This window comes from Artemia franciscana, chromosome 7, assembly GCF_032884065.1.
Source record: "Artemia franciscana chromosome 7, ASM3288406v1, whole genome shotgun sequence".
Classification (NCBI taxonomy): Eukaryota; Metazoa; Arthropoda; class Branchiopoda; order Anostraca; family Artemiidae; genus Artemia; species Artemia franciscana.
The window spans coordinates 24,432,352-24,459,124 of record NC_088869.1 but is presented as its reverse complement, the minus strand read 5'-3'; the positions used below and the strand labels follow the sequence as shown (position 1 = coordinate 24,459,124).

The 26,773-nt window shown below is 34.2% G+C and overlaps 2 protein-coding genes across 2 annotated transcripts in view; both read right to left on the bottom strand.

Moving 5' to 3' along the window:
* The window catches only part of LOC136029634 (nephrin-like), a 225,769-nt gene extending 217,856 nt beyond the window's left edge, over window positions 1-7,913 (bottom strand). The window contains exon 1 of the mRNA XM_065708135.1: window positions 7,684-7,913. Within this exon, the coding sequence (XP_065564207.1) occupies window positions 7,684-7,774 (91 nt within the window). The 5' untranslated portion in view covers window positions 7,775-7,913. The remainder of the gene's footprint in view (window positions 1-7,683) is intronic.
* Window positions 7,914-17,626: 9,713 nt separating this feature from the next.
* The window catches only part of LOC136029633 (pancreatic lipase-related protein 2-like), a 111,448-nt gene continuing 102,301 nt past the window's right edge, over window positions 17,627-26,773 (bottom strand). The window contains exons 7-8 of the mRNA XM_065708134.1: window positions 19,187-19,328; window positions 17,627-17,774 (exon numbers count right to left, since the gene is read on the bottom strand). Of these exons, the coding sequence (XP_065564206.1) occupies window positions 17,654-17,774; window positions 19,187-19,328 (263 nt within the window). The 3' untranslated portion in view covers window positions 17,627-17,653. The remainder of the gene's footprint in view (window positions 17,775-19,186; window positions 19,329-26,773) is intronic.

Sequence of the window (26,773 nt, the reverse complement as noted above, 5' to 3'; positions counted from 1 at the left end):
AAAACTGCGATTTCACCCCATGGAGGACCAAATTACTCTTGAGTACAATTTATAAGGAAGCAAATCGATTAAAAATTATCAAAAACTTTATATTAGAGTTCCCGGTTGCGGTGCAAGTAATATCACACATCTACGTATACATTCCTGAAAAGACATGTAGTTCATACAAGTAAAGGTACCCCAGACAAAAAACCTTCTTGTGTACGCCTAGTGGATGATATTCAATACATTTTGTGTGAACAATGCTTGATGAGTTTTGAAAACTATCTTTACTTATATATATATATATATATATATATATATATATATATATATATATATATTATATATATATATATATATATATATATATATATATATATATATATATATATATTCAAACTGCGCTTGAAAAGTACTTATGACAGGAAAGCCTCATAATGTAGGCCTATTTTTAGTGGATATGCCCTCACTTGCGAGGGGTGAGATGGTATCATTTAGTATTGTCGTTGGCAGGGTCACCACGTATGGGGAGAAAGGGAAGCCCCTCTCCTGATGTTTTAAGCCAGTCAGCTGAAAAGTTTGAGTCGGTAAAGTATTGACATGAAGTAAATTTTTTTAACGCTATTATTTTGAATTTTTTTATTAGGGTGAATGAACTGCTGAAAAATATGAAGTAAAACAAACGAAAAAAAATCACTGTCAGTCAGCAATTACAAAAAAATGAAGAAATTTTAATAGCAATATTATCAAGATCAATTGGTTGAATGGCGGGCTAGTCGGTCAAATTCATTGCCTTTCCTCTCCAGATATTTTGGGTGGATACGTGTCAGGCTCTGGTCTATGTCAGACCCTGTCCACAGTAAGCAATTACTCGTACTTCTTATTCCTAGCCTGTTGTATATGTGTGCTTCCATCATCGGATAACTCTTTCACAGTTTTCCTAATTTCTTATTTTCGACTTATTTTCGACTTATTTTCTTTAACCTTGATTTTACTCTGCAGTAGTAACAGCATAATGATTTTAAAGACACGCATAGCCGCTACTCTTTTCTTCCTTTAATGATTTAAGATGACAAAGAAGTTTAACGGCGATCCCCCTCAAGACTAATTAATTTCCTTTGTCAGCTGAACCCAAACGCAAAAAGCAAATTTGGAACTAATATTGCTATATTTATGCGTGGTTCTTGAAAACTGTCCTAAAATTATGATATACAAGTATATGATATACTTGCAGTAAATAATACAGGTACACAGGGATAAATAGACCTCAATGAAGACAAAAAATTTTGCAGAATACTTGCATCAAAAGATGGCACCTAAAACAGGGTCAGTAAATTTATTTTTTCCAGTTTGCTTCAACGTGAACTTTATCGTATCCAATGTGAGGAAAATGAGGTTTGTATGTCTTACGACCCTTCCCCTCTTCCAAAAAATTATATCTATCCTACTGATCAATAAACCAGAAGACAAACTTGTTAGAGAAAACTATTACTGGTTAAAGAAGCAAAAATATTTCTCTGAAGCTTAAATTGCCACTAGAATGCAGGCAAAACAAAATTCTTATTTGAGACAGTTAGATAAAGTTCTCGAAATGTAAGGCCAGTTTTCTTCTTTCTGTTCGTAAACCATAAACAAAGTTCGAAGCCTTAGCATTACACAAGGTCGTTTGCTCTTTTTCTCCGGCTGATGTAAAACTATCAGGTTGGGTAGACAGGGCCAATCGGACCTTCACGAGGAAAATAATTTTTTGAATAAAGAAAGCAAAATATTAGAATTGTGTTCGCCGATCTACTTTAAGGTTGCAGACTCCAATTCAGATTTCAGGACCAAGCGAAACTCAACAGAGACACAAAAATAAAGATGCACACCCGGTTTTATTGATTTCGTCTGTCCTCTTCAATTTATTATTACATATATTTTAAAGAAAGCAATGAAGCCATTCTTCGCCCAGACTAGCCAGTGGGTTGATTCAAATCACTAAGGGCCATCAAACACATGCTTACCCTGTATATCGTGAACTCTGAGATAACAGGTTTTATATAACTATAATATTGAGCTACTTCTGGAGTCAAACTTTTACTTCTGGAATATCAATATCTTACGACAGGAATAATCGGATCTACATGATTGATTGCTCAACTGTTTTCAATTTTTTTTGTAAGCGGCCAGTATCTCCCGGATGTCTATACAAGCGGCCATCTCCGCGGTTACCAGTGCTAGAGGTTATGTTTTCGAGCTCAATAATATATTCTTTTTACAGACTAATAATATATTCTTTTTCGGCCTAATATATTCTTTTTATGGACAAAAAAAAACCATTTCGAATGGGAAATAACTAGTTATTTTGTAGGTTCACTTAGCTGTATTATTTCCAGCTCAAGTGCTCTTCAATGATTCAGCGGAGAATCCTCTTCTGTCACATCCATTGGAATTTGACGACAGTCAGTGTGCTAACATGGGTCAAAAGGAAAGTGAGCAAGACGGGGTATATTTGTTTTGTACGGTGGTGAAACATGTTAATTTAGCTCCCTATACCTTAGTTAGATAGTTTCATAGCTGATCTCTGACTCAATGCTGAATTTCTAGATTTCGTGCTTGATCAACTGCCACCAAGCGAGGTCAAGAGGCTCTTAGAGGAGCAAATAGTGCCCATTCCTAATAGTAACCGTGAGGAGGGGAAGGTGGACAAAACGGAGATGCTTCCCTCTCTGTGCTACCAGATTTCCTACCAAGCTCACTCTATCTTGCGTAATACTTATGCTTATAGGGCTGAGTTTGGAGACCCTTTCAATACTCTTACATCTGGTAATATCTTCTTAGCTCTAATTGATATAGTACACTTATATAGTGGCAAGATCCGAGCCCTTTTTGAAAAAAAAAGATTCAGGAAGCTGTAAGAAGGGATAGTGTTAAAGCGTCCATTCCACATTTTTTTTTAAATGAGAAATCGGCTGAAGTGTACCCGAATTATGTACAAGCGGGAATACAGATACTTCATCCAGAATTGCCCAGTTTTTAGGATTTCTTTTCGTACTCGGTTGGCAGTATTTTCAATAAAGTAGACAACCATAATGAAATAAGAAGTAGGTCAATTAGTTTATTTATCGAGAATTTAGACGTCAATGTAAGAAAAAAAAACAATTTGTTTTAAGAGGTGGGAGGGGAAGGGTAATTTTATAAAATATAATGTTGAGTTGTTGGAGTGTCAAGGCGTAAAACACTTGCGTTTTGATACTGAGCTAGATTTATTCAAGTATTCAGTCCAAATGTCAGGCCATAAACCCTTTTCAATTGTGCTAGTAAGACACCTTTTGACGATTTGACCGTTAATAGGGACGGGGAGGGGGTAGAATTTCCCAAAATATATTTTAAGTGTTCAAAGGGGTAATATCCCTTAGCGCTTAAGGGACCAAAATTTTTGAGGGGCTAAAGTACATTTAAAGATTTGTCTTACAGTGTTACAGTATGAAACAGAAGTGGAAGAGGAGGAACGTAAAGACAGAAAGGGTGTAATATATTCAGTGAGGGCTCCGTCCATTGAATCATTGAAGCACTGGGTTATTCTTGTTTACGAGTCTGCTACAGAGGCCAATTCCATTGTACATTTTTTCCAATCACAAATATTGGTCGAGTTATAAGTGAGAGTAAAAGTGTGATGGTATATGTAGTTATTATCCAATTTGTTTGTATAGACTCTGTACAGAATTAAAATTAAAGCATAACTTGAGGCGCTGTAATCGTCATATCTACGAGTTTTTAGAGATAATTTTGGGTGACAACGCCATCTTGTTGTTCAAGAACTTCCAAAATTCGCTCTTGCAAAGCACCAGGGTGGTGTTAGATATCGAAGCAAAACTCGCGGAAGTGTATGATCTATTGAGCTCGAATTGTCTTTAAGAATACGAACAATTGCAATTTCCTATGCACATGCAAAAAGAGATGCAAGTAATTCCATGCAATCAAATCGTTTTCAGCAATGATCAAATCATGCTCTGGTCTTTATAAGGCTTAAGGGGTAGGAAACCCTAACCATGTTTCTATAAAACAAGTGTGTCTGGTTTAAGCTTGAAGTGAATGTTTATTTTACTTTCCGCTCGTTTAAGATTCATATATTCGTTTTAATTTTACATTCGTAGCCTTCGTCATTTGATGTGATTTTTCATCTATATTTTCATTCGTTTTTGGTCATATCCCTTCGTTTGAATTAGTTTCTACTCGTTTCCAGTTTCAATTGTTAGAATCTTATTTTTGCTCCCTCTATGTTTTAACATGGCTCTTTACTTTTATTTTAAAACCCAGTTTTTAATAAAGTCTTTTTTTAAATAATGGCAAAGAAACAAAAAAAAAACATGTAAACGTAGTTAACAAAAGCCAGTTTACTCGTTTTTCTTTCTTGTTAGAAAGCGTATTTTTAAGTTCTTGACCCCTCTGTGTTTCTGATAAGCCAAACAACTTACCAATATATTTTTCTTTGAGAAACATGTATAGATAAAGCAGGGTTCCCATTAACTAACTAATACAGATTTTACCTACGACCTAATGTGGGTATAAACAGGGTCAAATCCAGGATTTTTTGTCGGTTTGGGATGGATGGATACCAAAGAATTTTTTCGGGGGGGGGGGGGGGTTACAAAAAAACTAAAAAAGCATAAAAAATTTGTTTTTATTTATTTTTGTTACGATTTTACGAGTCCGACAAACATTACGGAGGGAGGAAGGGGGCTCAAACCCCTAATCTCCTGGATTTTACAAATCGTTGCAAATCATGACATTCAATTAAATTGTATAATCCATAGATATGGTTCAAATTGGCCATTCATTCAAAATAATTGGTAATAATAAACCAGTGCACACCAGTGCAACAACTTGGCCAATAAATTCGCTTGAATTATACTTCTACTACTTCTACTACTACCAACAAATCATCGCAACACCAAGCAGCCTGAGGCCAACACAGCTACACATACTCCTACTCCATCTCAACCTATTCAAAGCCTCCCTCTTTACACCCTCCCAAAAATTCTTTCCTTTAAATCTGTTTTTATGATATCCTCCTACCTCAGAAGACGACGACCTGCTTACCGTTTAGCTCTAGACAGTTGGCTGAAAAGGTCAACCTTGGCAATCTGTCATCCTTCATCCGCGGTACTTGACATAACCATCTCAACCTATCTTGTATTAAGGCCATAGAAAACGGGATTGAGAAAACGTATAGCCTACTGTTCGAAATACGATCAGTCAGCCAGAACAATCCGTGGGCAATTTTTCTGGAAAGCATTTAGTAAATCTTCATCCACTTTTCGGAGCACCCATGCTTCAGAGCCATATTTGGCTACTGCCATCACTGCACCTTCGAATTTTATAATTTTCGTTTGCAGACTTTTCTTCTTATTCTTTCAAACTTTTTTTATTTTAGAAAAGGCACCCTAAGCCTTGGCTATTCTACTTTTAACATCTTCACTGCTCCCTCGTATTTAGTCTTAATACTACCAAGGTAAATGAATCTGCCCATCTGATCACATTTTTCGTTACCCAATGTCACCATTTCATCTTCACTTATTGCTAGCCTTAGTGACCTAGTTTTCTTAAAATTGATTTTCAAACCTATTCTAGCATTATGAACTTGCAAAACCTGTAAAAGTTCATTCATTTTGTTCACACTCTCATCTATGATGCTTAAATCATAAGCCCATCATCTAAGTCCAGGAGAGTTTTTCCTCCACATTTCATTCCATGGTCTCCCATTGCTTTTCCTGTGCTCTTTAATACAAAGTCCATCAAATTTATCCATTTAAAAGGGGATAGACCATAGCCCTGCTTAACTCCTGATTAAATACAAATTGACCTATGAGAGATAAAATTTAGAGCTGGTAATTAGAAACATTAAATCCTTTTAGTTGTTCCTTGCACACCATGCACAGTTAAGGCACGCCAAGGACAAGAAAAAGGGCTAAATCTGGATTTCCAGATGGTTACTTCTTCCCAAAATTATTTTTTTTAATGTTTGACAAAAAATAAGCTCTTCAAAGAAAAGTAAAGAATCATATCAAAACCATATCAAAATTTTAGAATTTTTGGCTGAATAGAAGATTTTACCTTGGCTGTTAATAGCATAAAAAAGTTTTAAAATTGTCAAAGCAAAGTATATGTAACCCCCTTGAGCCTCACGTAGCACCACTCCTTTTTTTTCAGTTCCTCTTTTTCCCCTCCAGGCAAGATGAAATATTATGACACACTAGCTCTAGTCATTCCTGAAATATTAAGCTCAAATTTCCTTAGGATTTTAACTCCTTTTGATCTTGGCCAATCGAAAATTTTGCAATTGTCACGCCCTAATTAATAATCCCTAATTAATCCCTGACTAACTCGAAGTTGTCAACTCACTAAAAAAAGAGGTATCTTTGACTTTCATGGTTGGGCTTGGGGTATAGGGCCACTAGGCCCAACATTTAGGTCTACTACTGAAATTAACTAATAGTACCAAACGATTCTTTGTACATGAAATGGAATAAATGAAACCTTTTCTTTGGCATGATATATTTGTTACTTAAGAAAATACGGTGGTCTTCAAATTGACTTTTAATTTAACAGGCTTGATCTGATCTGGGGTGAACATCATCTAGCGGAACTATATTTTTCCAGAATACCCCTCCCTCCAGTTTTTGGGGAATTTTTTAGACCATTGGTGGTTTTCTATTTGCAGGCTTCTACGAAATCCTCAAAAATCAAACGCTGCAAGAATTAATACAAGTTCCTTGGAAGCAAAGGGTATATTGTAATAAATTGGACCTTGATACCGGAGAGTGAGGGCAAAATCCATGTATTTGTGAAGAAGGACAGAAAGGCTTTCTGAGAAAAATGTACTTAGTTTAAGATATTTTGCCAGCTTTACAAATAATTTTGTTAATTTCAAGTTGCAAAGAGAAAAAAAGACCTTTCTAATTTCTTACGTAGAGTCTCGATGTGAATGTCCGTAACATCGCTATTGCCTACATACTTATTTTATACTTCTAACACTTTGAAAAATTTTAAGCTTTGAAACACTCTTCAGTGTGCTTTGCGAAATCCTTTGTATCATTTACTTGGAATAATTAGTAGGCTATAAGAACATAAATAAGTGCCAAAAATGAAAATAAAGTATTTCCCATCAGAAAAAGGAGCTTTTGTGTAAAACACTGGTAAAACTCATGATAGACACAAGATCTGTGTGTCTTTCTCTCCTAAATACAGAACATGGTTTCTGGTTTGTGGTTTCTCTATAGTCGGAAGGTACTTCATCTTTTTTTCAGAAATCATATTCGCAGTTTTCATAATTATCAGTAACTTTGCTACCACCATCCAATTTATGTAAATTCTTTCAAATAAATATAGCATTCCATTTTTTCTAGATCTATTTGTCAAAATAAAATTATACGAGAGACAATCTGGTGTACCATAAACAATTTTTTGCCATATCGATGTACTTATTCAGGCTGTTTACAGTGATTGCAGTATTTTGGAGGTTATTATGATGCGAGTTTCATTTTTATTTTTTCGGTATTTTTTTGTATTGAAATTTTATTATTTTTACAACACTGGTCAAACCTCTTCCTGATAGAAACGAAATCTGTGTGAGTATCAGTGCTTTTCCCTCTCCTAAATACAGAACCTTGATAAGGGTCCCTGAAAACCACAGTCTAATAATGGAAATATGTATTTTACCTGGCTTGTTTATATCCAAGCACCAATTTGTATAAACTAAAGTTATCATAACAATGGAGAACTGCCTCACTTTTTTTATCCTTATTTCCATCTCTTTTCTTTACAGAAGACCCATATCAAATACAGGATTAGACAGTCTAGACTATATATTCAGTATTATATATTTCAGTATAAGACAATTTCATGAATGTGTGCAATAATATTAAGATAACATCTGCTGCAATATCCCATTGCAGCTAAACTAAAGTAACCGGAGAGACTTCCTGAATTTTATGAGCTTTCTTTCATTCCAGGGCGCATAACATTTTTCAGAAAATATGTATTTACCTGTTCAAAGACTTAAATTGAATAATTAAAAAAAAAGTTTTCTGGTAGAAATAAAGACCGAAATTGAAATTAGAATGATCAAAATTGTCTTTTCGCAGTTTATACAACCTAATCGGCAAAACTACTTCAAATGAATTGAACTGTGGTATTTCTCTATATCTTTAGAATTAGGATAAACCTGCGTTGTACTGAAAACACAAAACCGACACAAAGCAGGATGTTCTCTAAAGGGTCAAGAAGTCCTCAAATATCACATAAAATATCAAAGAATAATTTATAAGCCTCTTAATAGTCTTCAACCAACCATGATCAATGGTTTTCAGTATACAAAATATACTAAACAGTTCGTGGTAACGAACTGTAGTAAGGAGCGACCCGGCTCAATAGTAACCAAAACTCTAAAAAATGGAATTTTGATACCAATAGCTACATCAAAAGAATCGCATTTTAATGCTCATTTTAAATATTTAAGTTTCATCAAGTTTAGTCTTACCCATCAAAAGTTACAAGTTTTTTACTGTTTTAAAAAGCAGAGCTGAGAGAAAGAGTCTAACTTTAGCGTAAAGAGCGGGGCGTTGATGAGGAAGCAGCCCCTTTCATATACGAAGTAATTTCTGTTCGTTTTAAGTTTTAATGTCGCTCCTTACTTTCAGCTAAAAAAAAACTTGTTTTTTTAATTTAATTCTCTAAGAAACCGAATTTTTCAGTGAAACACTGGTTTTTTAGAATTCTAGCAATAAAGGACAATAATATTAGCCAGTTTATTCTTAGTAATTTTGCTTATATGTGTTGCATAAACTTTAAAGCAATAGAATAAGTCGTTTTAAGTTTCAACTCCACACTTTAAGTCTATCAGAAAAATTTTTTGTTTCGAGATAATTTTCGCTCGTTTTAGACCTTTAAATATATAAAAATAAACCATGCAAAAGATATGTGATAAAAGTGAAGAAGTCAACAGTTTCTTTTTTCACAGTTTTGTTTTTTAGCATTAACTATAGGTTGTACTTCTCACCTCTCTTAAGCTTTTCCAAGAAAAATTTGCAATGTTGTAAGCAGTTCTTGGTAGCAAATTTTATGTTAGGTGAGACTCGGCCCAATAGCAACCAAAACAAAGAGTAAAATCGATTTTATAAAAGAAGATAAATCAAAAGAGTTGGCTTTTTATTTTCATCTCAAATATCTAAGATTAATTAAGTTTAATATTGCCCAAAAAAATTACTAGCCTGGGAAAATTTGCCTGATTTAAAAAAGGGGGAAAACATGCCGGAAAATGTCTAGGAATCTAATGAAAATCACACTAACAGATTAAGGGTATCAGAGAAGTCTACTATAGAGGTTCAAGTTCTTATCTGCAAAAAATGTAGGATTTTGTATCTTTTTTCCAACAGAAAGTTCACGGATGCGTGTTTATTTTAACAACTGCTTATTTATTTAATTTTTTTTATTATTTTCTCCCGAGGGGGGGGGGAGTAATATCGAGTCAATTTTCCATTGTCCAATAAGATCAGGAAAGGGCTCAATCCAAGGAAATTAAAAGTTCTGGTGCTCATTTAAAGTGATCAAAAAGGTTAGAGGGCAATTAACCCACCTTCCTCGTCCCCTTTTCCCCAAAGGCAACCCCTTATCCCCAAAGTCAACCCCTTTTCCCATGGTCAACCGATCAAAATTTATGTTAACCATTTTGCTTAGAAGCAAATGAAAGCATTTAGAAGCATTTTGTTTAGAACAAATGAAATACCTAGGGAATATGATTCTGGGGATGACAAGACTCCCTACAGCCCTGGGGAAATGGCTGTAAGTTATGAAGTTTGCCCATTTCTTATAAATAGTAGACTATTAGTTATTGGGGAATATATAGACATTTTCGGTAGAGAGGTATTTTTCAGAATATAAAATTATTTTTATTTGTCTCAATTATACAATTGTAGAATTTATGGGGGAATTCTCCTGAGGAAATTGTCAGCCCTGATTCTATCTCGGATACGTGGGCCTGTGAGCTAGGTATAATTTCAGTTAGTTTATCAAGGTTGAGAGCGTAAGCTAGGGTGTCTATACTGATTACGCTTATGTTAAGGCCTATTTTTTTTATAGTAGGGATCGAATTGCGTCCAAAAAACAAATAAAGAGTTGGGGAGAAAAGATACGACATTGAAGCACAACCTAAGTCATTGTGAATTTCTATGTCTCTCCTTCTGGAGTCTGGACGTAGTTGCGGTAGCTTTCTTATATAATTTTAAAATGAAATAAACAGAAAATGGGCTAGGGTCTCTTGTCTTACGTGTAACTTTCATCTTCTTTGAACGAAAAGACATTTTGAAACCCTTTACTCTGAATTTATCTCGAACGCTTGGGTTTCTAAACTAGGTAAAATTTCAGCTAGCTTATCAAGATCTTTAGCATCGGCTGGTGTATCCATGTTGACTCCACTTATATTCAGGCCTAATTTTTTCCTATTAGGGATAAGATGACTTATATAAACTAATTGAATAGTTGTAGAGAAATTATGCAACCTTGGAGCATACCGAAAGTCGTTGGAAATTCCTCTGTCTCTCCTTCCAGAGTCTGAACTTAGCTGTGATAGTCATTTTAAATATTTTCTTTTAATGTTGATTCAGTATTTGGACACACTATAGTGGGCCGGAATATGCCATAGCCTGTTTCGCTATACGAAAGCAAAGGCGTGCTTTAACTCAATAAATAGTGTAAGAATTTCTCTACCAAAATCAAGATACTTTCCAGTAAGTTGTCTCACTACAAAATATTTGGTCCGAGGTAAATTGTCCCTGGCAGAAACTGGCCTAATAATAAGTAATGATGTGGTCTGTAATAGTTCTGAATTTTTGGCAGACTTTTCTTGGGCCTTTAATAATTTATTTCAGCCCTATCAAATGTAGTTAGAGAATGTGAAGACAAGGAAAAAAATAAAAACAAAAGCACAATCATGTATAACTCACGAGAAAAATAGCATCTCAACTACGTAGACCACATTTTTTCTCAAATCGAACGTAAATAAACTGTCTAATGTGACCCCCAATAATAATTACCGCGTTAACATGCTAATTTCATCCCCAATTTTTTTTTCAATCGTATATATGGGAACTCAGGGTAAAAAGGAGATTCAAGAAAAATACCCCCACGGGAAAATTCCCTCTGGTAGAAAAACCTCCCTCTGTAGAATTTTCCCTAATTTTTAAAAATCGTAAGTGTGGGAATTCAAGATAAAAAAGGAAACTCAAGAAAAATTTCCCCATGGGCAAATTCCCCCTTGTAGAAAACCTTCCTCCGTGGAATTTCCCCCACTAAAATTTCACTCCAGAAAATACTCACCCCCCCCTACTTCCGCGGAAATTCCCGCTGCGCATTAATAATGATGGTGTTTTTAAAATTTAAAGTATTTGAAACCCCTCTTACAAACCAAAAAAATTACCTCAGGAAAACTAACCTACTTAAGAAGTCCTTCGTCCAGGTTGGAATTCCCTTCTCCCTCCCATGACAAAATTTTCCCAGTGAAATCCCCCGACAATTTTCCTTCGCTGGGGAACAGGATCCATTAATTGAAAAACACAATAATGTACCGAATCGGTAAGTAAGAATCTTCTTTTAAACGTCTTGCTCTCCGCAATAGGGGTAATCCCAGACTGCATAAATTTGTCTTTTACTCTACATATATATATATATATATATATATATATATATATATATATATATATATATATATATATATATATATATATATATATATGAGGCCTTGAATGATGAGGCCTTGAGGCACTTGAATGAGGCCTTAACCCTACTCATCCATACAATCACATAGGTCAAACAGCATAGCCACACACAATCAACCATAAAGAATAATCCATGGACAGGCAGTCATGTCGTCAATAAGTATAAGTCGTCATTTACCAAACAATAGAAAAGATAATATAGACAAATAATTCAGAGGCAACACCCAACATAAGGGCTCATCAGGAGAATACACTGGCCTATATAGGGTTTCGCCACTCTAAATTCTCTACCCAGCACAGTGTTGTGGCTACCACAGAATATCCATGGCATCCCCGCGTCTGGTATATATATATATATATATATATATATATATATATATATATATATATATATATATATATATATATATATATATATATATATATATATATATATATATATATAAACTACCAAGGTAGTTCATTTATGTTATTTGCATATACAAAGAACTTGAAAAAGATGTGCAAATCAAATTCACTTTAATACGGAAAGTTCCCTCCCCCCGCAGAATTCTCCTCTCAGAAAATCTCCCCTCCGCGACAATTCTTTCTTAGAAAATTTTCACTACATATAAAGTAACGACAGTGTTGTTAAGTTTGAAAAGTATCTGAAAATTTAGTTTGAATACCACATTAGCGAAACTGTTTAATTCCAACGTCGGAAAAATCACTAAAAAGAAATTTTGTAATTTTAGGAGTATTTTAGACGAAATAATTCATATTTAACTTACCCGTTATTTGAATATCAAGAGTAAGTAATGTGACAGGGAGAAACTTTTAACTAATTGTGTTAAGGGGTCTCTAATTTTAGTCAGTACGAAAAGTATTAAGAGAGCCTTAAGGGGAAAGGGGGGGGGGAAATATGCCTAAGATCTTCAAGCGTGTACTTAAGAATCTCAGTGATGGGAGGAACATTGCAGCAATACATAAACAAAAACAGCCACACATTCGATTTTCCATGTATAAATTAACAACCACAAAAATCCTTATATATTGGCTTTGTTGAAAACCGAATACTATTTGTGCTAAATATGTTTCAATTTTGGACTTCTATGCATATTCTTGGAAGACTTATAATCAATAAAAATCATTTATTTAATTATTCCCATTTCAGTCTTTGATTTGTAATCTACAAGCTCAGAAAAAAAGAACATCAATTTCGAGGAAAAATGAAACACACTATATAAAATTTAGGCTCGTTTTTTTTTTTTTTTTTTTTTTTTTTAGGACAGTCATGCTACAGTCTTAATGACGCCTGGTGATATATTGATTTTAACCATCATTTAATTAATTGCTCATTGATATTGATTTGATACATTACAAGTTTGGGATAGAATGATGTTGGAAGGGGCAGTGGTTCAAGGTGCAATCATACAGATTAATTACTTGCATGATCCTGATTTCAAACAGAATTTACCCGTCCAGATATGCTGAATATTCTTTGGTAGAATCTTCCTCGTGGTCCCCTCTCTTTTTTAACTATATATTCTTATTTTTCTATAAGCTAGCAAGCTTGAAGAAAATGATAAATTTTGAGTTATTGCTAAACAGTTAATTGATTTTTTTTTTTTAGAACCAGTGTAAAAAAAAATGTAGTTATATTTACTGAAATTAAAATTATGTTGGTTAGAGTTTTTGGGCTCTAATGACAAGCTTCACTTTTCAAACCGTTAAATGCTTGAATCCTAAATTATATTTTTCGGTCTTTCTTCAATAACAATGACGATGGTCACTTAGATCTTCAATAGAACGTGTATCCGCTGGTTACACGTGCATTCAGAATGATTAATTATATGCATGATTCTGATTTCAAATAAATCTGACGCGTCCAGGCATACTGGATATTTTATGGTATAATTTTCGTCGAGAACATTCTGTAATGGCTAGAAATTTTGCAAGCTTTAATAATCAAAATTATATTGGTTAGAGTTTCGGGCTCTAATGACAAGCCTCACTCTTTACAAACCGTTTAATTCTTCGTTCCTAAATTATATTTTTCTGTCTTTCCTTAATAACAATGATTATGTTGACCTGGTACACGGGATATTTTATGGTATAATTTTCATCGAGAAAATTCTGTAATGCCTAGAAATTTTTCTAGCTTTCATAATCAAAATTATGTTGGTTAGAGTTTCGAGTTCTAATGACAAGCCTCACTCTTTACAAACCATTCAATTCTTCATTCCTAAATTATATTTCTCTCTCTCTCTCTTCAATAACAATGATGATGGTGCCTGGATCTTCGATTGAATGTATATCCAGGCCAGATCTTTTAACACGAAGTTCAGTAATATACTTTCTAAACATAAATGTTACTTTCATTAAAACAACCAAAATTGTTAGAACAATGTCATATCCACAATATGAATTAAGTCAAATATGTCTCTTTTGTCATGATATTATCTGAGAAATAAGATTTCCCCCATTACCTCTCTGTTGTTCTTACCTCCTTGACCTCATAGGCACGAAGCATGCTTCGATAGGCCTCTCTTCATTTAATTCCATTATGTTGTAATGTCTTTCTATCTGAAAGGATTTTACTAGTTTATTATCTTTCAGAGGCAAAACTAACATTACTTAAATGACTGAATCAAAAGAACTCATATTGTGTTTGGAGTCTTTTAATGAAGAGAAACGAAAATGGATGAAATTTGTGCCAAAAAAAGAAAGATCAGCAAGCTTGAGAACCTGGAATGAAATTAATATCTAGATGAAAGATAAACTGCGCTTCAATTTTTCCTAATGCTCCCAAAATCAAAAACTTACATAACTCATAGGCAGATTGATTTTTCAAAGGCTGAATGCTTGCGCACAAATTTGCGTCGGATATTCACTTTATTTAGAATAAATAATTTATGTATTTACTTATAATAACTTACAAGCTTAGTTTATTTACTTACAATTTTGTTAAATGCTAGGCTGAATGAAAAGATCTTGTCTTTGGAGTTTTAATTGAAGACGAAAAAAATTTCATCAATTTATTTTGGGAAAATTTATTTCCCGTAAGCTCATTACGTAGACTATATGGTCATGGAAGTCTTGGAAGAGCTCAACAAATTGCAATTTGTGTGTTATATTGCTCTTTTTGACAGTCGAAACTCATCATAGGGTGAACTGACAACTCTTCAATATATTATTTGTACCCAGGTTTACTTGAATCCTGTGCGGTATAAAAGAAGATTTCCAGGTTTGCTGCGATAATATAAAAAGTCGAAAGGTCTATAAAATTGCCTTGGAAATAAAGGATAAGCGTATCTGTAAGGGCAAGGAAACCAAATTTTGCAAATATTACAAAACACATAATTTGCTGTATTAAGAGACTTCTAGTTTCAAATGTGAAGAACTAGTTTTAGATCTGATTGAACTATCTTGCAAGGTTAAATTTATTTCTAAAGATAAAAAAAAATAATTTATAATACAATGTTGAACATCATTTCCGTGTGTACGCTTGAGGATAAATATAAATCAAAGTCGGATATATTAGTGCGGACTTGCGGGCTTTCCAACTATCTGTCGCGTTCACAAGGTGATGAAAAAACTACTACAGACGCTGAAACATTTGGGAAATGAAAAAAAGGTTTATGTGTAATTACCTTCAATTTCTACAAGCAAACACATGTCTTAGAATCAAGATAGCGCTTTTTTACAACCGGAAGGAAATTAGCCGCCCGTTCAAGTAATAAGAACGATGCGTTAGTTAATATTCTAAATGACAGTTATGCAGTGTTTCAAAATGGAAACACTGACGTTATATCTTGTTTATACGAGTTGTATTTTATTCCAGACACTACGTTCAGGACATAAGCCAACATATCATGCCAGCTTAAGGCCTAGCCGAAGTCCAATCATTTTACTCTCTTGTCAATTCTTTTTCTGAGGCGGTAACTCGGTCAAAGACAAAGGTGTCAGTTTTCTTCGTCGCTTCAACTAAACAAACATGAGAAGGATGAACGTAAGGGGTTTCTCACTCAAAATTATGATTAGGCGCAGGTTATCCTTAGCAATTCTAATTCTTCTTGTAGTTATTTATACAATATAATTTTTTATATTTATTAACTGGCAGTTTGGTGTCTGCACGTTACTTATTCCCCAGACTCTATTTAAACCAGTCACAACTAAATAATACTTCATTGAGTCACTCCTGAACAATCCGAGTGGTTAGTTCCTTGGTCTAATTTATGCATTCTCACGCGCTCCGATTACAGCTGCATCTAGTCTTTTGAGGGGAAGTTTTGACTCCGGAACACAAATTTATAAAGTATTTGAAGTGACTGCAGCCAACAAGTACATATTATAGAAATAAGGTTCTGATTGTTGAATAGAATATTTTTTGCTCTATTTTCTTATACCACACAACAACAGTGTCAAGTGCAGCAATCTAGAATGCAAACCCGAAACAAATTTATAATTATTTCGAAATTATAAAAAAATAATTGTTGGCTTCAAGATTTGAATAGATCAAATTATTTACCAGATTTTTCTTTATCTGCTAAATTTTAAATCGCTAAAATCACTAATTCAGGAACGTCGGGCAAGCTCCAAATGTTTAACATGGGAGGTATAGGAAGATTCCTTAAGACCCCATCTTGCCTTAAGAAATTAGAGTATAAATTGAAGAACACAGTAAATATGCACTTTAACACTCCTCTTAGCTTGCCAATGAGGTCTAATACAAATGAAAATGTCAAATGCAAGGAATTTTTTTTTTTTTTTTTTTTTTTTTTTTTACTAGACCTCCAAATCAAAATTACTCCAGCGCAAAGAAAGAATTCATTTCCAGTGGAGCGCAACCAGCCCTAAGGTAAAAAAAATTTGTTCACCTCTGCTAGCAAGAGGTATTCAAAAATCTGTTGATGAGAAAGATACGCCACACGTATGTTTTTCTATAATGACATCGGAAATTTAATTGAATTATCCTTGAGGATTTTTCAGAAACTTACGTGAAGCAGACTTTAAGCAGCATATTTTATTTGTTTTTTTTTTCATTTTAATGCTTTGGGTGAAAAATTAATTATTGGGTAGAAACTACCCATCTGATTATGATTAATTTTGAGTTTCTAAATCATATTGGAAGGAGAATAGCAGAAGCAGCAAATTTTTCCAGGAGAAGTATTTATTGTGAGGGCTTTTTTGCGAGGAGGAGGTGAGTTTTGTTACAACAGAAAAAGAAGCAGGTTCTATGTATTTACGTTCAAACGTATTAGAGGTAAAGGCCAGGTCTCATCATCCCTACGCTCCACCTACACCCCTTAATAATGGTGTCTTACACTTGAACTTAGTTGTCCATGAGATATCTTTTGCACATTTCTAACAAATAAAGAGGATGTAGGGCCATTTCAATAGCGGGTTACCTGGTTTGAATCCCCCTTCCCATTCATTTTTGTCCGATTAGTTAAAAAATACATATATAAACAAAATGTTGTAAAGTCTTTTTGTAGCCCCCCACCCCCCACCCCGAGCAAAAATGCTGGATAAGGCCTTAAAAGGATGTGATAAAGGATCATTTTGCAATAAGCTAACGGTTACCGAAGCGATGCGACACCTGAAAGATCCTTCTTATTAAATGCCCCCCACCTCGAGCAAAAATGCTGGATAAGGCCTTAAAAGGATGTGATAAAGGATCATTTTGCAATAAGCTAACGGTTACCGAAGCGATGCGACACCTGAAAGATCCTTCTTATCAAATGCCCCCCCACCCCGAGCAGAAATGCTGGATAAGGCCTTAAAAGGATGTGATAAAGGATCATTTTGCAATAAGCTAACGGTTACCGAAGCGATGCGACACCTGGAAGATCCTTCTTATCAAATGGTTTTACAAACTCAATTTTCTGTGTTAAAACCTTATGAAACAGTAAATACTTCAATATAACAAAATCTTTCTAAAAGATAATTGATCTCATGTCAAATCCAGGAAAAGCCTCTTTCGCTAATTGAAACTTTTGCTTCTTTGGGGTTCTGTCTTCAGGTCTGTCAATTGCTGTACAGTAAATGCCTCTTGCGCTGCAAGAAATAGATTATCATTAATTCAATGCCCACAGTATAGTGGAAGTTTATTTGCGCAAATTTTCGATTTTTATTCTTTTGCAAAAAATAATTTAGCTAAAAAAAAATATTATCTTTCAACAATTAGAAAAAAGAAGACACATCCAAATTTTTATTAACCTATATTTTTTTGACTAGAATTTAATTATATTGAACTTGAGGGATTTACTTCTTGCATTCGAAATGTCAATTAGTATAAATTGAGGGACTCATCTTGAATGTCTGTAGTTTCCTTTTGTTTTATTGTGGTCAGCTTTACGAATTAGCATTCATCTCAAGTACAACAAAATCAAAAATACGGAGAGTTCCGAGAAATTTCACCAAGAATTCTCAAAATGAAGCCAAGATATGTACACATAGAAAAATCTATGCTGAAAATTACAAGAATGGAGCTGAAAATGTAAGAATTGTCAACAGGAGTTTCGGGAGTGTCATCTAAACTGCACAAAATTGAGACAATATAGCAAGATCAGTGCCCAAGATTAACAGCAAAGAAATTCTCAGTAAAGAACGGTAAATATTTGATTTTTTTCAGCTGCAATGAGGGGAATCAAAAACAGAATAAAGTTATAAAATTCCTTTGAATTTGAGGGTCATTTTTATGACTGAAAGACTCTATGATGGGTTTAAATCATCATCAACTTTGAGTTTTTTATTGTGGGTATTTAGTACTATTTTAATAAAACTAACTATGAAATTAAAAATCATCATAGTCACTCAGATTTTGTGTTCAATACATCAAACATCTGATAATTTTTTTCTGACATTATGTTGTTTATAAACCGAGTAATATATCACCTGGAAAATGTAATTTAAAGATGTTTGTAGCCGTCCAAATTGTGTCAAGTCAAAAGAAAAAGACCGTCAATTTTCATGCAAATACCTAACGCAAGCAAGACTACAAAAACACTGCAAATGAGTGACTTAAATTGATTATCCAAAAAGATTGGTTTTGGTGTTTTATGTTTGATGGACAAAATAAACCCTCAGCAATGTCTATAGCTAATTTTTCCTTGTCTTGTGCAACAAAGTACGTTATATTTTTATAATTTTTTTTTCAAATGATTATAAAAATAATAAAATTCCAGGCAATTATGTAATTTTCATTGGAAGGAGGAGGCGCTACAATTATCACAAGAGCAAAGAAAAGAACTAAATGAACCTATCCAGAAACTTTTTTTCCTAATTAATTTTATATTTTGTTGAGACAAGGCCTGTCGATTCCTATTTTTGAATGTCTTTAGGTGGTGTTTGAATATGATGGGTTACAAATATCTTTTACTTTCTTGGGACAAACTCTCGAAATGGAATTACCCTATTGAAGTGGCGTAGGATGCGTTTGAATATGATGGGTTACAAATATTATTTACCTTTTCGGGGCAAACTCTCCGAATGGAATGATCCTATCAAAGCCATAAATTGCTTGTTTAGGAGAGCATGGATATGCTATATATTGGCTTCCTTGGATTGTGTCAGTAAAATATTTAGCCGACTTGAAGTGACTGCAGTAACCTGAAATCCATTTCGAAAGATAAGTAAACATCAAAGGGCAGTTGCCACCCATGAAAGGGGATATGTGTATAGCATGAAAAAATAGTAGGCCTAATATTTGGCAAGAAAATATAATTTTCCTGTTTTTTTTTTGTTTTTTTCAAAGCACCAAGAACATTCTTTTACAAGCTTGTCCTTTTACCTAAAATAAATACACAAATCGATAATTAGAAGTAAATTAGTTAGTCAGGACCACACCAAGTTCTCCCTTGTAATAAAGACATTTGCCCTTCCAATGTATTTTGGACACTTATTTAACTTACCCTTGTCAGATTTCTTATTCTAAAGTTTAAAAAAAAATCTGTGCAATTTTTACACCAGGGAGCTTTTCAACTGACAAGTGGACGGTAAGTACATGTAGATAGCAAAGACGAATATTTATGCAGCTTAATTTTGTCATCATCTTCACTTGGGTCACTTAGACTGCGATTAACTCTATGACAAAGCCACCGTAAGCCACCTAGCACCAGACTAGGCAATGAAAACTTTTGGCTCTCCTGAATTTTTTGGTAGCATCGTGACGAACTGTAGTAAGGAGCGTCCCGGCTCAAAAGTAACCAAAACTCTAAAAAACGGAATTTTGATACCAATAGCTACATCAAAAGAATCGCATTTAAATGCTGATTTCAAATATAAAAGTTTCATCAAGTTTAGTCTTACCCATCAAAAGTTAAAAGCCTGATAAAATTTGCCTTATTTTAGAAAATAGGAGAAAACATCCCCTAAAAGTAATAGAATCTTAAAAAAAACACACCAACAGATTCAGCGTATCAGAGAACCCTACTGTAGAAGTTTCAATCTCCTATCTACAAAAAGATGTGGAATTTTGTAATTTTTTTTGCCAGAAGGCAGATCACGGATGCGTGTTTATTTGTTTGTTTTTGTTTTTTCCCAGGGGTGATCGTATCGACCCAGTGGTCCTAGAATTTTGAGAGAGGGGTCATTCTGTCGGAAATAAAAAATTTTAGTGCCCTTTTTAAGAGACCAAAAAAATTGGAGGGCACCTAGACCCCCTCCCACGCTAATTATTTTCCGAAAGTCACAGGATCAAAATTCTGAGATAACGTTTTTATTTAGCATAGCCAAAAAACCCTTATAACTATGTCTTTGAGGACGACTTACTCCCCCATAGTCCCCTTGGGAGGGGCTACAAGTTACAAACTTTAACCAGTGCTTACATATAGTAATGGTTATTGGCAAGTGTACAGACGTTTTCAGGGGGATTTTTTGGTTGGGGAGGGGTTGAGAAGAGGGGGATATGTGGGGAGAACTTTTCATGGAGGAATTTGTCATGGGGGAAGTAAATTTCCATGAAGAGAGCGCAGGATTTTCTAGCATTATTAAAAAAAAACAATGAAAAATTAAATATAAAAAAGTTTTTCAACTGAATGTAAGGAGCAGCATTAAAACTTAAAACAAACAGAAATTATTACGCATATGAGGAGTTCACCTCCTCCTAATACCTCCCTCTTTACGCTCAAGTATTTTTAGTAATTTCAAATATTTCTTCTACGGACTTTGTGATTCAGGGGTTATTCTTAAGGAATTGCGAAAAAATTTCAGCTTTAGTGTTAAGACCGAGGTTCTAACGAGGGGGTGAATCCCCTCATATACGTAATAAAGACAAGCGAATGCAGAAGTTCGTCACGTAAGCTATTTCGTAAGCTACATATATCTTTTACTAGTAAAAACGTTCGTAAAAAATTTAAAGTTGTAGTTGCCTTTTTAAGTAATCAAACTCATTCGATCGAAACTATGAGGAAGCCATTTAGCCAAAAAATAAATATCCAAATTTCGTTTTAATTATTCATATGCGGAGAGTCAAAATCAAAACATGCATTGATTCAAAAGCTTTCAGAAATTCAAAAAAAAACAAGTTTTTTTTAACTGAAAGTAAGGAGCAATATTAAAACTTAAAACGAACAGAAATTACTTCGTATATGAAAAGTGTTGCTCCCTCCTTAACGCAGGGGTCTTTACGCAAAAGTTTTTTACTGTTTTAAAAAGAAGAGTTGAGAGAAAGATTCAAACTTTAGCGTAAAGAGCGGGGCGTTAAAGAGGGAGTAGCCCCTTTCATATACGAAGTAATTTCCGTTCGTTTTAAGTTTTAATGTCACTCCTTACTTTCAGTTAAAAAAAAATTGTTTTTTTTTATATTTAATAGTTACTGTAAGTTGATATCCGAACTTATAAAGTTGGATTTTGTTTTGAATGAAATTAAAATACGTTTTCCAAAATAAATAAGTTTTTCGATAAAAACAGGGAGCTATATTGAAAACTAAGATAATGCATACACGTCGAGTCATTCGTGACGAGTAATGTAATACTTCAAATTTAGACCGAACAAAAATTAAAATGAATTATCATGTCAAACACGAACACAACTATTACTGCTAAAAAGATAAATGCTGAAGAAATAAATCCTTAAATCAAGAGAGATTAGAATAAAAATAATCAACCTGAACTTAAAATCCATAGACCAACGATCAGAGAAAGGCACAACAGGGAGTTTTGAGCATATAAGCAATGATCAGAAAAGAACTAGCTTTAGGAAAGACATTTCCCACATATAGGTCTAAACCTGCTCATTATAGCCTTTGATGAATTACATTGATTTCATAAAGTACTGAAAGGATATTCTTTCTCTAGTTATTAATTTTAATCCTTGTCGGCGAAGTCTCTCTCGAGTGGTTATTTTTTATTTTTTTTTAAGATGGGGGTTGAGGAAATAGAGTAGATGAAAGGTTTTGTATTTTGTGAATTCAACATCCAGCTAGGTCGTGAATATATATTATATATTTGGTTATTTTATTTTTATTTATAAATACACATATATTTTGGCTCTGAATAGCTGGTAATGACTGATTAAGTAGGGTTTTGTAAAGGGTGACGTTTACTTATACAAGTGTATGAGCTCCGAGTTTGTTGCTAATTTGTTTATTTAATAAAATCCTTTTCCTGTGAAAGAAAAATGTCAATAAAATTAAAAAATTTTGAATGTGAAAACCTAAGAGCAACAGAGTAATCTGAGAGGGGCCGTCCCTCCCCTCAGCCTCTTTTCGCTAAAATTTTCTTTACTCTTATTATTTTTGTTTGCAACATATAAATTAGTATGCGAAAGTGTTTTATAAGCAGACTTAATTTTGAAATACTTGAATTTAAATTTTAAATTTTCTATAAATTTAACTTTATATAGATTCTAAATTTTGTATAATTTAAAAACGCGTTAATAAACACAAATAAATATTTTTTTTTCATAATAGTACACAGCTAGCAGCGGACGTCATACGATAAGAAAATATATAAGTATAAAAATGAACTTCGAAAATTTTACTCATCATTTTAAGAAGTTCATCATCGTGAAAGTTGTGAAAGTACAGTACAAAAAAGGACAAATACTGTTTGATACCTTCCAGTATAGAGGACAAAGGAATTAACATACCGAAGTGACAAGCCCTCCCACAAAGAACTTTCCTCCTCATTTTTTCTAGAGAGGAAGGTTACAACATTTGCATTCTTTTTCTTTTGCTTTGGTTCCCAATGGCCAAATAACTTGAGCGTATAAGCTTTGATCAGATTAGGGAAATATTTTTTATACTCTTTTTGGGGCCTTTTTTTGGCGGTGATTGGGCCCTGGAAAATTCTCTACAACAAACAAGAGTAGTTGGCTACTACTACTCTCTGAACCTTGTTTAGAACCTTTTGGTAGAGCAGTGCAATAACCTTTGCTTTACAATACGGAGGATTGGGTTCGGTTTCAGTTGCCACAAGCTTTGGTGACACGCTTGCTACCTACCCTTGTAGGAAAATCTCGGCAACTGGAACATTAACGATGTTGAAGCCGAGAACATTACTTCATCTCAAGTACGAGTAAGTGAAATTAGTAAGTGTTCTATCGAATACTTCGAGGGAACGAGCAGTAACATAGGATTGACTCGTCTCAATAGTAACCGATACTCAGTTGCTCACAAAGCTTAGGAAATGGGAACTTTTATAGTTCGAGCTCCCCTTAAAGTGAGTGGTCAGGATGGAAATTATACAGATAATTTTAACAAAATGAATACAAAATATAAGGTTCCTTACTTTTCAGGAAAATAGTCTCACATGTGACCATTCGCCGACTTTTGTCGCAAATTATTAAAAGAGAGTTCATTAGAATTAACATTTAATGATCTAGTGCTAAATTCAAATAATTAAAATTAAAAAGAATATTTTAAAAGAAAATAAAGAGTAACACTGACGAAACTTCAATTGAGGAAAAATTAACCATATATAAAGAAGGCAGGCCCCCTCCTTAACCCCCACGTTCCTTGCACTAAAATTGTGTAGTGCTGCTCTAAATCTAGTTATGAGTGAAAAAAATGTACAACTGGTTGTCTTTCAAAACATTTATTATGAATATCAAATTTTTAAAGTCAATACCCATGAATCAGCTCTTTTATTTCTGAAATATTGTGAAAAATACTCTTTATACCATTCTGTTTGCCCTTGTGCTTGAGCAGTCGTTTTTAGAGCACTGGGGCAAAAAATACAAACTTTAGCGTAAAGACCGTGGGTTTATGAAACAGGCGGGCCCCTTGATATACGGGATTGTTTAATTTCTACCTTTTTTTAATAGCACACTAAATATGGCGAAGTCTGCTGTCCCCTCAAACCCATCTCTTAAAGTGAAACTATAGCTTCTACACACCACTACATCGAGATAATTAGTTCATTCAGTGTATTTGTTTTACGACATAAAGTATACTTAACCAAATGAACCATCTTCTCTGCATATAAAAAAAAAAAGATTTCCCCCCTCAGCGGTCATACTATACGCTTCATCCTATTTTCATCGATGTGTATATATCTATTAATGATGCCCTGAAACTTTAATATGCACTCAATGGAATGTGAAAAAGGGATTAATTATTTCGAAAAATTGTATTGGCTGAAACGCAGACTTAAAGTCTAATCATTATATATTAGTATTCATTCCTGAAGTTTCGGCAATTTTGTATTAAAAATTTCATGAAATAGAAACGACAATAATAAATTTTGGTTCCAATAGAGTTTAAATGAAGTTCTTGTTATAAAAAGGCATGAGAGGCATTAGCCCTGTTCCTTTTTATGGTAACTTTTGTTGGTTTTAAGCTTAACTTGATTAATTATTGCAGTTTCTGGAAGTTTTTTGGCTTTGATCACTTATTGATGGTTACTTACGACAGTTTTACATTTGAATTACTGTTCTGCTTTATTTTCGTTCGTCTTAGGTTTTATGTGGCTCTTTACTTTTCTTTACATATCTTCTTTTTAAAGCCATTTTTTTCTTAATTAATTTCTCTTCGTTCTTCTTTGACATAGTTCTTTTTAATGGTCATGAAAGGGACATTTGTAAATATTTTCTCGGTTTTATCATTGAGAATCAAGATTAGCTTGTTGTTTATATGTTGGACAGAACTATGGAGGGGTAGGCACGTTAAATAGCATTCAAATAAATGAATTAAAAATGTGCATATTTGTTTGGCTTCTGTAGGGTTGAAGCTATTTTGACCACCATCACGTATGTTAATCAACCATCGACTTCAACAAGCCGTAAATGTTTAAAACTAATTTCCCTAGGCGTTCCTGGGATATATAGACAACCCTATATATATAGACAACCCTACTGACAAGCCAAAATAGACAACCCTATATATATAGACAACCCTACTGACAAGTTTGAATGCACAGAGTGTCTCCTAATTTAGTTCAACATCCCACTCAATTGGCTCTGAAAATTTGAACTTAATTGCCTTTGACATTGCTGAGAGGTTTTTGTGTCTATAAATTTAGGTCAAAATCCCCTTCAAAATTCTCTGAGGGTTTCAACTTCTATACCATTAGATAGTCCTAAGATGCTGCAGATACATCCTTTGACAACCTGTATGCACATAGTTTTTTTTTGATTTAGTTAAAAGACCCCCTAAACAGGCCTGGGAAGTTGTAACTTAATACCTTAGACGTTCCTAAGAAATATATCAGAAACACCCTTTTGACAGCCTGGATGAAAATTATTTCTTTTAGTTAGTTCAGCATCCTCTTCAGCATGTTCTGGAAGTTTAAGCTTAAAAAACTAAGCCGTTCCTTTGATATTGTCGATAAGCACTTTGACAACCTTGGATGCATGTATTATCTTGTGATTTGGTTAAAAACAAACTGTGGGCCTTGAGAAGTCCAAAGTAATACTCTTAGATGTTCTTGAAGTATTGCACAGACACCAATTTGACTACATGGATGAAGTTCATTTCAAAAACAGTTCCTTTCGTAGTTCCTTTCAATTTAATTCGTTCCTCCTCAGCATGCCCCGGAAGTTCCAACTTAATAAAGTTAGCCGTTTCTAATGCACGACCAATATAACCTTTGATAGCCTTGGATGCACGGATTGTTGTTGCATTTTATTAAATATCCCCAACAACATTCCTTGAGAGTTCCATAGTACTACAAATACCTATTCCTGGGATAATGCAAAGACGCCGTTTCGGCAACCTGAATGTACTTAAACTTTTTCGATTTATTTCAATAAATGTAGTAATAATAGAGGTAGTTCTAGCAGTAGAAGTACCGGTTGTCTTAAGAGAAGAAGTAGTAGTAGCAGTGGCAGTCATAATCACATTCTCTATAAGTAGTAGTAATCAAAATCGCAAATTGTCGCAGTTGCTGTCCCAAGTAACTGCACTCACAGTTGCAAGTATCACAGTCAAATGTGGTTGATATCAAGAGTATTAACAGTCACAAGAATTGTCAGTCCTGCGTTGGTGCAGTTGCAGGTAGCCTCAGTCAAAATGGTGAGTATTCGCAGGTGTAAGTAGTTGGAATCACAGCTTGTTACAGTCACAAGTAGTTATAATCGCAAGTAGTCATAGTCACATGTACTCACAGTTACAAGCATCAACAGTTACTAGCACTCGTAGTTGCTGTCACAAGTAGCTACAATTATAAAAGGTTTCAGTCACAATAACTGGTAGTCACAATCACAGCAAGCAATCCCAGTCACAGTCAGAACTGACTGCAGTCATCGGGATAAGTTGTTACTGTTGCAGTAGGAACTAGAAGGAACCACAAGAAGATGTAGTTGCAAGTAGTTGCAGTTGTAAGGACTTTCAGTTGCAAGAGGTCAGAGTCACAAGTTTTCGCAGTCACAAATGGTCAGAGTCACAAGTCGTCACAGTCACAAGTAGTCACATTCAAAATTAGCTGTATCCACAGTCATAACTACCATTATAACTAATCCATGTCACCGGAAGTTACAGTAAAAAAAGTCGCTAATTTAAGTTGTCCAAGTCACAAGTTATTACAATTTCAAATACTCACAGTCAAAAGTAGAGGCAGTTGCAGGTAGTCACAGCTGCAAGTAATCATAGTCGTAATTAGTGACAGTCCCAGTC